Source organism: Chanos chanos, chromosome 5 (assembly GCF_902362185.1).
Source record: "Chanos chanos chromosome 5, fChaCha1.1, whole genome shotgun sequence".
NCBI lineage: Eukaryota > Metazoa > Chordata > Actinopteri > Gonorynchiformes > Chanidae > Chanos > Chanos chanos.
This window is the reverse complement of record NC_044499.1, coordinates 22549234-22566263: the sequence shown is the minus strand read 5'-3', so window position 1 is coordinate 22566263 and position 17030 is coordinate 22549234. Positions and strand designations below refer to the sequence as shown.

The 17030-nt window shown below is 40.3% G+C and overlaps 3 protein-coding genes and 1 non-coding gene across 4 annotated transcripts; 1 reads left to right on the top strand and 3 right to left on the bottom strand.

Annotated features, from left to right (window-relative positions):
* Positions 1-5038: 5038 nt before the first annotated feature.
* Positions 5039-5121, bottom strand: trnal-cag (transfer RNA leucine (anticodon CAG)). Its single transcript has one exon. It is a non-coding gene; the product is annotated as a tRNA-Leu (tRNA).
* A 3376-nt stretch (positions 5122-8497) lies between these two features.
* Positions 8498-10378, top strand: insl5b (insulin-like 5b). Its single transcript, XM_030774780.1, has 2 exons — positions 8498-8672; positions 10239-10378. Exons 1-2 carry the CDS (start codon positions 8498-8500, stop codon positions 10376-10378), a joined length of 315 nt encoding a protein of 104 aa, XP_030630640.1.
* A 1191-nt stretch (positions 10379-11569) lies between these two features.
* Positions 11570-13099, bottom strand: dynlt5 (dynein light chain Tctex-type family member 5). The gene is made up of 4 exons (XM_030774452.1): positions 12987-13099; positions 12749-12840; positions 12119-12243; positions 11570-11773 (listed from the first exon to the last, which is right to left on the bottom strand). The coding sequence occupies exons 1-4, from the start codon at positions 13097-13099 to the stop codon at positions 11570-11572; spliced, it is 534 nt and encodes a 177-aa protein (XP_030630312.1).
* Positions 13100-15419: 2320 nt separating this feature from the next.
* Positions 15420-16088, bottom strand: tmem125b (transmembrane protein 125b). The gene has a single exon (XM_030774779.1). The coding sequence runs from the start codon at positions 16086-16088 to the stop codon at positions 15420-15422; it is 669 nt and encodes a 222-aa protein (XP_030630639.1).
* Between the last annotated feature and the right edge of the window lie 942 nt (positions 16089-17030).

Below are 17030 nucleotides of genomic sequence, written 5' to 3'. Positions count from 1 at the left end.
TGCATCGAGTCTGCTGTTGAGAAAACATGGTGTTGGAGAAGCTGGTTACGAGAGTTCACAAGTTCACATGAGTTCACAGGCGTATTCATGAGTTTGGAGAGAGGAGGAAGTCATTTGGCGAGTGGTCCAAACAAACACAAGACCATGTCACAATTATTGAGGTTTATGTGAAACCAAATCTGATTTTACAGGATTTTCCCATGATTCACCCACACCCTTTCTTTAATAACCTAATTGCTATAAGCAAACAAGCCAGCCGTGATCTTCCCCTTTTAGGATGTGACATAGCTCATACGATGACAGGACTAGAATTTCTGCATTTGTGAATGAGACTATTCAGCCAGGCTAATGTCATATCCATTGCTGGAAGACTCGTATCTGAGATAGATTATATCATGTCATGGCAAAAAGCGCTAGTGTTCTTTTTTTGTTTGTTTGTTTTTTTTAAATGCAGTTGACATTAACTCTGTGGTGTCTGATTCAGTCGATATCCAGCTTTTTGGAGGCTCGTTCAGTTTGTTTGTGATGTTGTGGCTAGTTTTCACACATAACAACATTAGGTTTTTTGTGCTGTGGGCTCTTTCCCCATTTTTAATCCTGTGGTGGATTCATTCTTCTGTTGAGTCACCACTTCCTTTGCAGAATTTGATACGTCACTTGATACGATACATCTCTTTTCTGTCTGCTCATTTCTTCGAAGTACAAAGACCTGAGTGATAGGACATTAGACACGTCTGACATGCATACATACATGCATAAGCATGCAGACATGCCCATTCACACACACACACACACAGAGAAAAAATATGCTTGTGAGCAACTGTGTCAGTAAGGTGGGTCCCAGTCCTCAGGTTATGGGTCAAATGTGGGAGCCAAACAAAGCCTGAGTGTGGCTCTCGGTGTTAAGTGACAGTGGAGTAAGCAGCTATTCTTAGGTCTGAGATCCTCAGCATAAACAGCTTACCACTTACAGGGCTTTGTGGAATCATGCCTCAAGGCTTCCACTATGGCAGGAGATCGAGGCCAGAAATAAGTCAAAACGACTGGGAGGGGTCAAGGGGATCAGTCGAAGTGACGGTGAGAGGTTGAAGGGGGAAATTGGAGCAATTTGGAGAGCTTGACAGCGTAGGTGTAGGTGAGAAAGCAGAAGTGTGGGTGATTTGGAGAGGTCAAAGTCAAAGTGACATGGGACAAGTTGAAGTTATGAGGATTAACACAGGAATGTCACACAGAGCGTTGTGTGATATTTGAAAAGAAGGCCAAAATTCAGTAGAAGAAAATAGCAACAGGCAGGTTTTTTTTTAAATATAACCACACAGGAAACTTAACTCTTGTTTGATTAATCTTGTACCTGTACCACTAGAACTTAGCTGATTTATTTAAATAGAGTTTATTTTGCTAATCTAGCTTTCATGACTATACCAAATACAAGATTATGAAAACAAGTTAATTGAAAAAGTATGGTCATGCCTTTGGATGAATTTTGATGTCTTTTTCATAAATTGTAAACCAATAGCAAAGCATCATGTTATTTAGTCATTTGCATTAACAGCAATGTCATCTCTAGACTTTTTCAAACTGTGACATATCTTCTCCACATAACCACATCACTTAGACCTCTACATTACCCCACAATTTGATATGCCCTTAGATCTATCCAAAATCGCAAACCTACCACCCAAAAACAAATATTTTAAGTGAAGAGCTGCTAATGGCATAGATGATGAATGCACTACATGAGCAAATGAGATGTGAGACTAACCGAGTCAGCAGTTATGGTTACGTATGACGTCCAGACAGAGGGGTTTTCTTACACTGCAGTTCTTACAACAATGGCCGTCTGGATTAAATAAGCCTGACAGATTTAAGTTCACTGTAGGACCACTTTAAGCATCAGTCACTCGCCTCTCGCTGTCACCCCGAAGAGTGCTGAAGATATGACATCAGTTCTGTCCAGTGGAGAAGGCTGCAAGGTCACTAGGGTATAGTCTGCCCAGGTGTATTTGTGTTGGAATGCAGAGGGTATTTTTTGATTCTGCCAGTCCGAGATGACATACAAATCAATCCAAACAATTATTTTGTAAGTTTTCGCGAAACAGAACTAAGCCTCATAGAATTTGTTTATTTGGAAATTTACCGGGTCAAAGAAGGATGGAGTGGAGAATTTTAACAACCGTTTATCTTTCTCACGATCAAACTAGACAGCCTACATACAAGGATATCATATTTGGTTTGGACTGCTGATCTGATCATCTTAAACCAGTTCTTGCTATATGCAGTAACAACGACACACAAGCTAGCTCCAATGAGTTAACGTTTAGATCACTTCAGCAAGTTTAGTCACCACCTCTAATGCATAAATCAAACCCTTCCACCGAATAAATATGTCGACCGATTTCGAGTGACTCTCGCGAAACCTAACGCGTGAAAGCCTCGGGAGGACAAGAATTTATAATAGAAAATGCCGTTTGGTGTGCCTTAAATACGTTAGACATGTTCGAGAAAATTTCCATCAATGCGGAATTAAGGATGACACAGAGAGAAAGAGACAAGCTTGGAAGCAGTCCAAATAAGCTCCAGCGCGGCACCTAGTCGCGGGTGGGGTAACTACAGGAGTTTAACATAGGGAGAGCCACTTGACACCGCATTAAGAACGAAGGTTCTACGAATGTTTTCCTTTTAAGTTATGACCCCTGAAGTGATATTACTGGCAAAATTTTGTGCACACACTAAGTAATTACAGTTAAACTTTGCGATCACCTCTCCAAAGAACCACGTGGATTATAAGAAATGTTAAGTAGCCCACATATTCCTGTGTCTATGTGAATGTATCTGATCCTAGCGCATTAAAAAAAAAAACAAACAAACGAAAAAACCCCCGAAAAAAACCCGTTCTCAAATCCTCAAGATTCTTTCTAAACATCAAATGTTAACAAGCAGCTTCTTTTGTTGTTTTCTTTTTTGAAACGTGCTTGTTACATGCTTCCCTGAACTGAATGTATGCAGGGATGGAAGTATAAAGTGTATTGTAAATCAAAAGAAAAACCAAAAAAAACAAAACCTATTTTTATTCTGAAGAATTTGAAGTATTTGACGTTGCAGGATGTGGAAATGTTTACCACATATGTATCCAAATAATATTTTAACTAACTCCTATTGCTGACTTTTTGACTGAACAACTCCCAGTTGTTGTTGTGGTTGATCTGACCTTAGCACCTTTGACCAGTCCTAACTGTTTTTTGAGGGCTAATCTGAAGTGGAAAACTACTGGAAGGCAGAGCCGTCAGTTATGGGAGCCAGTCTGACGGCTAAACAGGTGACATTTGGAATTTTACATGACCTGGGATAAGAGTTTACAGGTTCAATTACCAGTCCTGAGCAATATCAGCCACGAATACTTCTGAAATGAAAGAGTCTAAAGGTCTCTGTGCAGTTCTGAGAGGCTGCTTCTCTGAAGGTGACCCAAGTGACCTTGTCAGCACAGTCTAAAAAACTGCCAGGCTTTTATGCTAAAGATACTGCAGATGGAGAGCATAAAGAGATTTGGATTGGCAGAGGCTGATTCATGTTAGAAACAATTCAGTGAAAAAAAATGTCATTTTTGCTGATGAAAATCTACTTGGAATATAGAACACAGTCTGAAATGAAAATATTGTGCTGTAATTTCAGTCCCCAAAATGTTCTACTCAAAAAAGTATTCATCAGTCACTCAAAACTTTTCTCTCAACTTACAGATTTTTTTCCACATACCAAAAGCATAAATGGCATGCATGTTTACAGCACCACTCTCAGTTTTTATTGCCTCATCACTGAGCCAGTCTAACACTACTGAATAATCTTCTATGATGTCCTTTCAAGAGTGACAAATCATTAGGCCTGGACCACTCACTTTGTTTAAGATCACATACATTTAATTATCTTGAAGCCTGGAGATAAAGAGCAGCTATTTCTCAGCTAATTTGAACCATGTATGAGATCACTGTTTGGTGAAAGAACCATTTGCTGCTAAGTATCTGCTTCCTGACAAAAGAAACTAAGCTTTTGGACAAGGAGCAAAGCTTCTGGACAAAATGTCTTGGTGCTTGCAGGAGTTTATGATTTAGTCGACTTTAAGAAAGGCCCATGATTAGCAGAGGGGGAAAAAACAACTGTAGAATATTACATTTACATTTATTCATTTAGCAGATACTTCAACAAAGTGACGTCCAATACAGGCAGAGTACAAAAATCAAACAAATTACCATTGAGGAGCTGATTGTTGCATAAGTGCCACCACTAACTTCATTATCAGGCTAAACACACACAGAAGAAGTAGGTTAAAGTAAAGCAACAGAGTGAAATAAAAGTGATATAACTATTGCGTGTCAAGTATCATAATTAAGTGCTAGATTGATCGTAAAAAAAAAGTCAGCACTCATAGGTCAGTATAGGAAGAAGTGCCATATAGTACAGATCGTAGAGTACTAAGTACAGCATTGGAGGACAGAGTCGCTGGGGTAGTAGTTAGGGTATTTCTGTCATTCAAATTGAATAAAGCTCAATAACTGTGTATACTGTAGTCTAGTTTGTCGATTTCTTTTGCCACAGTAATGGTATTATTTTTTTCTTTTTAAAGGTATTTAGAAAGTCTCAAAAGTCATTAAATTTGTACTTAAAAATGTGCAGCTACCTTGGTCAGCCGTGTAAACAACAGCTTGTGACTTTGTTATACGACCGTCTGCTGGCTTACGTCACTTCAGCGTTCCTACTGGCGGTGCGAATGCAAACAGAAAAAAGCCCTAGAACGTATGTAGTTCTAGGGGGAGCTCCCTGGGGGGTAGTCCTCTTGGATGAGACTCTAGGACTGTTCGGTTTGAAAGCGACTTATGTGACCTGTGAATGTAAGGGTTTCATGGAAAAGGCAAGTGTTTAGGTGTTTCTTGAAGTCTGTGAGGGAGGCAACAGAGCAGATGGAGTCGAGCAGCTTGTTCTACCCTTGAGGAAGCACCTATGCAAAGAGCCCAGTTGGTGACTTTCTGGGTTGTGGAAAAGCACTTGATGTCAGAAGTGGGATTCGAACCCACGCCTCCAGGGGAGACTGCGACCTGAACGCAGCGCCTTAGACCGCTCGGCCATCCTGACACACAATGCATTATTACAGTGATGCTAATTCGTCTAAGTTGCAATAATTTGTTCTTACTGCTATGATAGAACTTACTTACAACTTGCTATGAATTAGGCACGGTGGCGCAGTAGGTAGCGCTGTCGCCTCACAGCAAGAAGGTCTTGGGTTCAGTGAGCGGCCTTTCTGTGTGGAGTTTGCATGTTCCGGGAGCTCTGGTTTCCTCCCACAGTCCAAAGATATGCAGGTTAGGTGAATTGGAGACACTAAATTGCCCCTAGGTATGAATGTGTTTGTGTATCTGCCCTGCGATGGACTGGCGACCTGTCCAGGGTGTTTCCCCACCTTTCGCCCCATGAGCGCTGGGATATGCTCCAGCACCCCCTGCGACCCTAATCAGGATAAGCGGCTTAGATAATGACTGAGTGAGTGACTGAGTGATATGAATAAGTAGCGCTGTTGCCTCACAGCAAAAAGGTCCCGGGGTTGATTTCCCGCCGGGTGGCCAGGGTCCTTTCTGTGTGGAGTTTGCATGTTCTCTCTGTGTGTGGGTTTCTTCCAGGAGCTCTGTTTTCCTCCCACGGTCCAAAGACATGCAGGTCAGGTGAACTGGAGATGCTAAATTGCCCCTAGGTCTGAATGTGTTTGTCTGTGTGTCTGCCCTGTGATGGACTGGCAACCTGTCCCGGGTGTTTCCCTGCCTTTTGCCCAGTGAGCGCTGGGATAAGCTCCGGCACCACCCGCGACCCTAATTAGGATAAGCGGCTTAGATAATGTGTGAGTAATGATAATGAAATGATAAATTAGTCTAATGTAACTTAATGTAACCTAACTCTGATATCAGTGTTGTAGTCAAGATCACCTGAACTAAGACCAAGTCATGACCAAGGCCAGAGTATATTGAGACCGAGATGAGACCAAGAATTTGAGGGGTTGAGACCAAGTGAAGACCAAGACCAAGGCAGGACGAGACCGAGTCAAGACCCGAACCAGACCAGTGTCAGTCCCACACCGCATGACACACAATAAAATGTGGAACATACAAAGCATAGGCAGTTCTCAAACTGATCTGAAAGATCCACATTCCCATAAAAACTAAACTAGGTCAAACTTTGGTCCCAAAATGTGTTTTCAAAAGTTATTGTTACTGTTCAGAATCATGAGGAATAATTTACTACTGTTCAAGAGAAACTGAACATAAAATATTACCCTTCAGTATACATGAACTTTTGAAGGACTTTTATTTTGAAACGCCATCTCCGTGCAAAATGAACGATGGAACAAACAGTAGGATGCAACGACGTATCTTAAATTGTTATTCATTTACATGTAATGTCATGTTCGAAAAATTATTTATAATTTCACAACCTAATACAAGGGAGAATGACATAATGTGTACGTAGTTTATATAACTTTTAATGAGACAGATAGCCTATTTAACTATGTGGTGAATGTCAGGAGAATTTACAATTTCAAGCCAACTTCACAGCGGTTATCCCAGCAGGTTGTGGTCTTGACCGGTCTTGAAATAAAATCCCGAGTCCTCCATCTCTGAGACCGAGACAAGACCGAGTAAAAATGCAGTCGATTCCAGGACGAGACCTAGACCTTCACAAAGTGGTCTCGAGACCAAGACCGATCTCGAGTACTACAACACTGTCTGATAAAACTTAATTCTACCCTTATGTAAATAAGCTCAATATGACAAAACTACAGCATAAGTCTGACTTAATACAGCTCACTATAAATGAACTCTAGTTTAATACCTTATTAGTGTTTAATCCAACGTAATGTAAATTACTCTAACATAGCGTAACTACAACTTGATATGTCTTCACTCTGATATAATGTAATTCTAGCTTAATGTACATTACTCCAGTCTAACAGAACTACAGCATAATTCTAACTTAATACAGCTTACTATGAATGAACTCCAACTTAATGTAAACAAATAACGGAACTTAACTCTAATTTAATGAAAACTACTTTACTCAACTTGATCTAATTTAACTCTGCCTAAACTCTTACATAATCTACATATAACATAATATAAATGAGTGAAGGAAATGGCTCTGTCTTTCACTGTTCCTCAGTGACGTCTTCTCCTCTTCCTGGGCCTGGTGTTTGGGGCTGCTCATTGGCTCTTTTCCCGGAGGTCAAAGGCCAGATCTCCTCATCCAGTGTGTTGTTGCAAGTCACTGTACTGTTTGGTGACTGCGGTGGTTGTATAACATCAAGGAAATATTGGAATTCAAGTAGAATCTAACACCACCACTGGAAGATTGCTCAGTTTTGATTTTGAGTATAATGCTTGGTTATATACGAGCCCTAAAATGCTGGAATAATTTTTCTTGATTTCCCATAGTAGTTCCTTTTCTATCACAGTCCCTCTGGAAACCTTTCAATTCAGTTTAATTTCCCGGTGTGCTACTTTCTATGACAGGAATTGTCATCAAGTAGATTTATAGAATCAGAGACTCCCAGTATCTATGCCTTGGGCAGCAGTGGAGAAGAAAACTCACCTAGACTATTAATAGAAAGAAGAGAAGAAAACAAAACTCAGGAAGGGAGAACCCATCCTCCTCTGACAGGCACAGATTATTTCAGTGTGATATATTCAAAATATTTTTGTATTTTGGGGATGTGGAGAGGGAAAGGGCTAAGAGGGGACATGAGTTCCAAACCTGGATGTTTGGCTGACTGCGTTTTCCTCTTAAATGACCATCATTAACATGATCTGTAAACAAAAACGCATTACGTTCCTGGGTCAGACAACCAGTAAAACCAGACAGTTTGTCGTTTCTGAGGCAGCATAGATGAATCAGTGATGCAGTGACCCGGCAGTTTCCTGCCCAGTTGTAACACAATAAGTGCAGTATTTGTGTTAGGTAAGTGCTGTCATTATATCAGTATAACACCGTTCCTGATCATCACCTCTTACTATCACCAATTTTATGGTTTCTGGTCACTTAGCATCTTTAAAGCATCATTAAGGAACACTTTCCTGGAACATAGCAATAAAGGTGTAAATTGCCCAGGTTTTCACCCCTTGTATTTCCGATTTAATGATCCTGTTTCTTTCAGATTTGCAAAGCTGTGGTCAGCTGTGTTCATCAGCCTGCTAGCTACTGAGCTGCAATATGTTTTTCAAATGGAAATGACATTTATGTGGACCTCTCGATCGCTTGCATGATCATGGAACGAGGAAATGCGTCAAAAGTTTATGAATCACACAAGATCCATCCTATATAAAGCAAGGATAGCAACTGACAATCCAATTTATACAACTGTAATTGATAGCCACAGGCACTTCACAAAGAAATATTCCTTCAAAAAAAAAATAGTATATCAGAACTCAAGCTATCTAGAGTAAGAAAAGAATATCAGTCTTCAAACATGAGATTTCTGCTGCTTGCTGTGCTCTTGGTGAGCGCACTCTTGTCAGGGTCGGTCCAGCCTGCAGGCACGGTGAGTGCTCTGAAACTGTGTGGACGGGAGTTTGTTCGGGCAGTGGTCTACACATGTGGAGGATCCAGATGGAGAAGGATACCCAGTGATGACAATGCGGAAGGTGAGATTATTTGTTTGTTGTCTTTGTTTGTCTTGTACGAATAAAGACAGATCTGTTTTTCATACATGTTAAAAGTTATGTTATGTTTTACTGATCCAGAAAAAGAGTGCTTCACAGTTTTTCTTTTCCGACAAATCCTGTGTCACAGAATCCTCTGAGGAACTTTTTTTTTCTTTAGGGTTTTCAGTTTTGAGATCCTGAGAAAATGCATTTCACTAAGGACCTAATTATCTTTTTGAGAGCTATGCTATTCTGTGGGTGCTCTTAGAAGATTGATTAGTATTGATTTCATAAAATCTGAATGTAATTCTTAACTAAACAACAGGGAGAATTTAGAAAGAGAGATTTGTTTTTAAAAAAAACAACACACACACAATGCATTTGTAAAGTAGCCACTCAGCTTCTACATGGAAACGACTATGACGCTGGGCCTAATGCAAGAACCACTCCTACCACACGCCCGATTTACGAAAATTTGCCCCATTCACGAATTTTCTCGAATGTAGAATTTTCTCCTTGGTACGAAAGGAATTTATAGGTGATCCAGAATTATATATACGAGTTATCTAAGTATCCCCCCTAAAGCTAAAAAAAAAATCTTTTGACAAATTGATTGTATTTCTTTCATTACTCTGAAGTAATTTTGACTATATAAATTTAACTTTTTAATGTATAATTATTTATCCTGTCAGACAGTGGTATTTGGGTAATTTATTCTGCTATTCGAATCGTAATTAATTTCAAAATGTACTAATATAACAATATTATTAACTTTACTTTTGTTAACGAGACTACAGTATAATCCCTCAACACGAGCATCTCAACCTGTCGATGTAGCATCATCTGTTATGGCATGTGACAGAGACTACCTATCCCTTGACCTACACACGTTCCTGTCATGGACCACTTTGCTTTGGCGAGACGTTGTTTTAAGCGCGGTGTCATAGCAAATCATTTCTTGGCTTTAATTGGTTCCCCAAGTTCTTGTTAAAATCCTCAGTGTAGCGTTTAAAACGACACCTTTTCGTTTACTGGTGTCCGACAGCCTGGCTTCTGTCTCCGAACCCCTAAAGTTTTTCTCTTCAGCCCTGGATGCCATGTTTTAATGACTCTTCCGGAAAACGGGGCGGGGTGCATGGTCTTATATGGCGTTTCTGGAACGTCAGTTATACTAATTTACAGGTCTCGTGAACGCGCGCGTATTTAGGAAAAGGTGGCATTTATCTCGTTTATGCAGGTCATATACGACATTTATTAAGGGTACGGGCGTTTGCAGAGTCTGACGTGGCAAACTTGTCTGAATCCACCTCACGATAAAAGTATGACAGCATTAAGATAAGAATACGAAAGTGTTCTTGCAGTACATGTCCGATGCGTTAGAACACTCTATGTTGGCCACCTAGTGGATTTAATAGACAACAATTTCAATTTTTAACCAAATTGCGGGGTGCAAATTTCCTAGCAAGGAGTATGTACTCTTAGCAGTTTCAAACCTACCCTGTTCAACAGCTATTAATGTGATGAGAAAAGAAACTGTTATCTGACATTTTATGTGCACTTTCACAGATTATCAGGACCAGACTGGGCTGGACATCCTGACGTCCAAAACAGGAATGGACCTGACCAGACGAGACCTAAACGATATGCTGACCATAGTGTGTTGCCAAGTAGGCTGCAGGAACAGTGACCTGGCCCGCTTATGCTAAACAGATAAACAGACTGAGTATCTTGAACAACTGGAAAACAAAAAAATCAGAAAAATATGACTTTCAAATGACTTGATTGATGGCACTCTGCAGTTAATATTAACATAAAGATGACCGTGAAAATGACAATTTATATATATCTATATATATCTATATATAGTTTTGTTTTTGAAATATTGTGATGTATTAGTTTCTACCGCATTTCTATTTGGTTGTCAATCATCTTCAAAGCTTCTTCAAAACCTTATTTGCACTATCAGTTACATTTTTACAATAATAACAATAAATCCTTCTGTATGCAAATAATGTTGTTTCTTCCCATGGATATAAGCACTGAGGAATCGATCTGTCAGACCAAAAAGCTAAGAACTTCAGTTTAAATTCCACACTTTATATATCCACATTTTCCTCCAAATGCAAACGCAGACACATGAGCAGCACTGAGGAACAGTATTACACTGACTACACCATTAACATTAACTAAAAAAAAAAAAAAAACAACTATGTACATACACATGTGTAATCTGTCCTCATGGACAACTAATTTCAGTTTTAAGATACAGTATTCTGTATATGTTTACATATTGTCATCAGTAATTATCACAGTCATATAATTGTTTATCTTAGGGACAATAGTCATGACAAATAAGAATAAGTCACATGCATAGGCTAATCTGACCTTTTTTTAACCCAGCATTTGAACTGCAGTATAAACAAAACCTAAATAATTGAGAGATGCTATCTTAAATTTTACGTTCTTCTGTGAGGTGTCGACCTGTTTAGAGCCACTTACAACTTACGGTCATCTAAGATCAGAAAGTAGGCATTAGCCTATGACAGATAACAGGACAATCAGTATTGCATAACGTTTTGTCCATGACATACTCAAGATATTCAAAGTTGACAGTATCAGTTTATCTGTGCTGTACCTCACTGATATTCCTTTTAATTTTGTGGGTCACACATCACAACAGACTTACATTACATGTTAATGCCCCATTTTACACAGGATGGACAAAGAGGGATTAGTTTGAGGACAACAAACTGCAGGCTCAGAATATTTTATCGGCCCTACATCGGTTTTGGCAACTCAAAGTCCATATTAACATTAATAATAATAAATAGACAACATTGACAGTCAACATCAGACAGAGGGCGACTCTGAGGGCTAGCGCTCAGTCTGACAGTGCCTCATTCAAAATAAACGGCGAAGACGTTAGCCACGGCGAAGAGCGAGCTGTTTTTGAAAGTATACGATGAAAAGGTATCGGTGGTCATGTCCCAGAGGCACCGGCTGCCGACGTGTATGTTCTGGTTGTTCAGCTGACCGATGGTGATCAGCACGACGATCTTGTAGCGCGGGATCATCAGGTCCTTCACGCGTGCCTTGACAACCTACCGGAATGCATGACCATGTGATGTCCTCGTGGAATGGTTAATGAAATATCAGTGGCAGTTACACTAAGCAGACTGTAAGGAAACAACTGATCTGTCAACAGAGAGAAGGACCAAAGTGGCTATATTTCAGGCTATTTCATCATTTTACCATGTCCTGGATAAGCTTAGGGAAAAATCAGAAAATCAGGTAGTGTCCAGTCTGACATTCGTGACATCATTGCATGAATGGTATTCAGCCTGTCTACACTGTAACATATTACTTTTCCATTCATACTCTGAAACTAGGAGACAACAAAACAAAGGAACCCTAACCCAGATGAGGTGCTGTGCTAAAGCTCTGACCTCAGATATTGTTTTGGTCATCTGTCTGCTGAGCTCCACCTCATACTTCTCCTCCTGGAGGTAAGTAGTCAACACATCCTTCAGAATATCAGTAACAGTCAACACAGGGAAACGCTTTACAGGGCCTGAGAGAGAGACAGAGAGAGAGAGAGAGAGAGAGAGAGAGAGAGATAGGGGGTACAGAGACGAGGTCTACCTATCAGTTTAGGGCAAGAGAGAGACCGGTATCTAATTGATAAAAAGGAAAAATGTGTCTTGTCCCTTCAGAGAAAGGTTCTCAAAGCTGCAGGATACAAAAGCCAAGCATCTGCTGGGGTGATTTTCTAAGGTCAAATCATTGAAAATATTACCATTTTATTAGTTTTACTGTTTTAGTTTAAGTCATGACTTTTAGTTCTAATCCAAACACACATATTAGATCTTATTAATGTTAAAACCAGAGACAGTGACATCAGTGACAACAAAACAGTCTAATGTTTCTAAAGTAAGTAAAGGGAAGAAGCAAGCAAAGCTTCTTCCCTTTAGCACATCTTTTATTCTCAGATTCTCTCCCCTTGTTTCAGAGGCATGCAGCTGATGACTGAGGACCAGAAGAAGAGAGATGAAAAGGCAGATAGGACAAGGCCTCACCAAGTTGATATGTATTTTCCATTTGAACTGCAGGTCGCACATTATCGTCATGGTGACTGGGCTCATCTATGTAAGACACAGTACTGATGGAGCTGGAGATATGAAGATAGCAGCATTTACATTCACAGCAGGATACCACCATTCAGGGTGTCTGGACTTAGCATTTGGTCTGTGAGAGTGTTGTACAGTGAGGATTTGCGTAATGTAACAGTGCTATCAGACGGGGTAAAAAACTCACTCCTTAACTTTTCCTGCTGTTTCTTTGGACCTTAATTCACGACTGCCCTGAGAGGACATGCTGCCTCTCTTCTTCAGCAGTCTTGCGGCTTTCTCTTTTGCCAGATCAGACATATTTATCTCCTGCTGTTTGAGCAAACACAGTAGAGCCTAAATAATATTCATTGCACAGACAAAATATTGACCGACTCATTGTTTAGCATAGTTAGCAACGCAACATGAAGTGCAACCTACTGGAGTTTGCGTAAACGGGAGAACTGCAAACTAAAAAACACTTGCAGATCCATTAATGGTGGATTTATGTTCACATGAACATCTTGGTTATAGAGAATCTTGTTTCCTCTTCTATGATTCAGTCATCGATATTATTATTGGCCTGAATGGCGATCAGTGCTAAGGTTCAGGTATGTCAGATGTTTCAGAGATCAAATGTGCAAAGGACAGTCGAGGTTGGGTTTAGGTGGGGAATAACTATAACCTATACTGTTAAAAAAGAGCAACCTTTACAGACCATGGCCACACATGTGTTCAGGATTAAGCGTGTTTACGTTTTAGCCGTTTTATTATTATTTGGTTTTGGAATGTTCATCAGTCGGTGCTTTATAAGACACCAAGGAATGGAAATGTTTGAAGACTTAAAACCGCCTTTGTCGAATTTATAAATGTGTGTCTTAAACGTGGCTTTCATGCTGTCCATTTTCCAAAAGTGTTCCAGAAGTGTTTGTGCCAGCTAGTTTTGGGCAAGTTTTGTCGCCAATTTGCTATCCAGATAAAATGCAAATATCTAAATAATATCACGGATGGCATGAATCGGCTTTACATTGGACATAACCTATTTTATTTTCATTTCAAGCGAATAAAAGTAAACTTACATTGCGGTCGTCTTCCGATTTTAACTTGAGAACTGTTAATACCGAAGTATGTCCGACAGCCTACACGGTGTTCAGTTGTCATGACAACGATGGCGTCTCTTGCACTGCCAAAATGGGAGGGATTTCCTTTTAAATAACGTGGCGGGCAGCGAAGGATTAGAATATCCCCAGGTACATGTAAATTTAGAAAAGAGGGCCCGTCAGTTGTTTTTACTTCTTACAAAATGTAAGTGCGTGATTATGGTGTCCTCTTTGAATCCTCTTGGCAAACTGACTTGGCATTCAGACCCACTGACGATGTAAGACGATTGTTAACGTTACCTCCGGGCAGACGGCATAGAGGCCAGCCCTCTTTTACTAAAACCGCTGGGTCTATCTTCTTTTTTTGCTCGACACAAAGATTGATTTTCTTAAATCCGGAACCATGCATGGATTAAGCATGCGCAATCATAACTGTTAAACTTCGCAACTATCACGATAGACGCAGGGACCAGTGCCACACGTTCTTCCACACACTACTTAAGTCGGCGGTGTCTGATCTCTGAGATGTTTTCATTACTTTTGACTCTGTATGATAAAATCTCACATTTCTTTGGGGTGGAACATCTTCACTGGATGTCGAAATTCAATGCGACTCTTTGTTTAAAAGGACAGTAGTTCTGTTGGTTATTGAGGTGACGTAACTGACACTTAGTTTGCTGTAGTTGGGAGCAGCATAGTAGTGAAATACTAGTGACAAATATTATTTTAATATTATTTAGATGTTTCATAAGTAATACCGTGTGGTTGTTTATGTGTCCAGTGACGACAGTAAATTGCCTTTACTTCACATTTTCATGTTACTATTTGTAAGCGTGTGTAATGGGGTGGATTGGAATTGACATGGATGTTGGGGAGCAGGAGTGTTTTTTGTTTTTGCCAAGAAAAGAGTGACATATTTTTTTGACTGCAAGGTCAAATATCTCCAATATGCAGCCAGTTTAGGAAACGAGTGGGAAAAAATAATAAAATAATAAAATCTTTATTGCTAAATAGATATATCAGAATAAATTTTTGGGTAGTAAACAGCGGTGACAAATCTTAGTGTTAAACTTGTGACTGGAACATTATCGTCCATTGCCGTTCTCATATAAGCTGTGCAGAAGTTTTACAATATGCTGTTAAACATACAAATGAATTAGAAATCACAAATGAAAATTCAGAACATAATCCAGGAAAAAAAGATCCTCTGGGTCCAAATTTGCGTGTTTTGTGACACCTTTTGTCGCGACGCATTATTTGTTAAAATCATATGCACATATTGTCCACCAAATAATGCTATGAACTTTTTAATCAACTGTAATTGCAGTTCAGTGTGAAGTTTAAACAACAGTTCATCACTCTCAGTTTTCAGAACCCACCATTCCTTTCCTTAGAGAATAGTCCTAACAAAGTACTTGGATGCCAGCCTTGAGCTCCTTTGTACTGAAAATAAAATAAAATAAATAGTAGATTTCAGAAGTAAACAGGTTTTTATTTTATTTATATTTTATCCTTGATATTTCTTAAACTCTTCTCTGCTCTCATATGAGACTTGCTTGACTTGATGCAGAGTCTCTCCAAGGTTGAGTCCTCTGACCTGTCACTGTGTAGACCCTCATCCTCCTCCGTCTTCCCCTCCTCCTTCTCCTCCCGCTCCTTCTCCTCCAATCCTTAATGTATATCACCATTCTGTACACTGCCACACTCATCACCACAGCACCCCCACTGGACAGGAGGACTACTCCAGAAAGCAGCATGTCCGACCAGTTCAAGCCCAGCAGCATAGCTCCACAGACCACCATTGCCAGACCAGTGAAAAGCAGCAGAAAAGGGTCAGCATATCCCCCACTGCGCAGCAGTTCCACACGTCTACGGCTGCGCACACAGCCCATGTCCTGCACGGCGGAGCTTAGCAGCTGTTTGAGGAGGACCACCAATGCCAGGAGGCACAGCGTGGAGCCCACACCCAGACGCCAGACAGCAGAAGAACCCACGGCAGAGGAGGCTGTGGACAGTAACCCCACGCCACCCAAGCCCAGTCCCAACACCAGCCCCACAGAGGAGCAGTAGCACAGGAGTGATAAGCCAGGCTCACCAAACCACCACAGTTCCACCTGCTCCTCCAGTACCTGCTGCTGCAGCCACAGGGGGTCTTGACGCAGGTGGACAGGTGGTCTATGACTCCGCTGCGGGAGGGGAAACTGCTCCATCCCAGATGTAGCTCAGCCACTCTTGTACGACCTGGTGACTACCTGTCAGACAGCTGTAGTTGACAGATAGTAAATTGATGAAAGTCAGGTAAAATGATATATTGTGTTTCCATTTGTGCCTTAGAACATGGTCAGTGGAAATTGTAAGGGCTCTTTACGTAGACATGTCATGTAATAAGTCCACAGAATGAAGTGAATGAGTGCGTCAGAAACAGGTCCTACACTGACCACACTGCATAAGGCCTGAAAAGCATTCTTTTACAGAAGCTGAAATATCTATTATTTAAAAAAACTGCAATAGAGTCAATGCACTGACCTACTAACTAAAATGAGTTTAAATGTTTAACTGAGAAGATCTGTCTGTAGAAGAAATAGATATATTTTATTGTATTACAAATCAAGGATTACATGGATTATCTGTAAATTGCTGTTTACAAAAAGTGCATGATTAAAGTGTGAAACAGATACTCAGTAAATTATAACTTTAGAGCAAAATCATGAATAAAACTCTTTAGTCATTAACTTGTTGAGTTAAATTAAACCAAGATTCTCCCCACCTTGTCTTGGATCTGCCCGTATTCCAGTTTTACTCTGCTGGTCTAACATCTTTAGCAGCTCCAGCCAAAGAATTGTCCAAGTCCCAGTGTTGCTGTTGGCCAAATCTGAGACATTTGGCTTCAGTTTTATTTGTGTTTTGTTCACTGTATTGCCTTTATAATGAAGTTCCTCAGTTCACTGGGGGAGAACCGTGGAGAACTGTCTAAACTCGTCTTCTGCTTTCTCTCTCTCAGTCCTCTTCTCTCTCTCTTTCTCTCTTTCTTTTTCCAGTCCCTCTCTCCTAGACCAAAACTGACTCTTGCTGTATGACCTCAGCATTTTCATTGCATGTTACTGCCTATCTTTACTAACCTCTCTCTGTGGTGTGTGTTTCCAGTCAGGATG

What these genes read in the sequence shown, in the direction of transcription:
- insl5b (XM_030774780.1), top strand. Translation starts at nt 8,498, where the DNA reads ATGAGATTTCTGCTGCTTGCTGTGCTCTTGGTGAGCGCACTCTTGTCA. An exon ending in CAGTGATGACAATGCGGAAG is followed by an intron (nt 8,673 to 10,238) that starts GTGAGATTATTT and finishes GCACTTTCACAG; the next exon opens with ATTATCAGGACCAGACTGGG.
- tmem125b (XM_030774779.1), bottom strand. Translation starts at nt 16,088, where the DNA reads ATGGAGCAGTTTCCCCTCCCGCAGCGGAGTCATAGACCACCTGTCCAC.
- dynlt5 (XM_030774452.1), bottom strand. Translation starts at nt 13,099, where the DNA reads ATGTCTGATCTGGCAAAAGAGAAAGCCGCAAGACTGCTGAAGAAGAGA. An exon ending in ACAGCAGGAAAAGTTAAGGA is followed by an intron (nt 12,841 to 12,986) that starts GTGAGTTTTTTA and finishes TCATATCTCCAG; the next exon opens with CTCCATCAGTACTGTGTCTT. An exon ending in TGACCAAAACAATATCTGAG is followed by an intron (nt 11,774 to 12,118) that starts GTCAGAGCTTTA and finishes GCATTCCGGTAG; the next exon opens with GTTGTCAAGGCACGCGTGAA.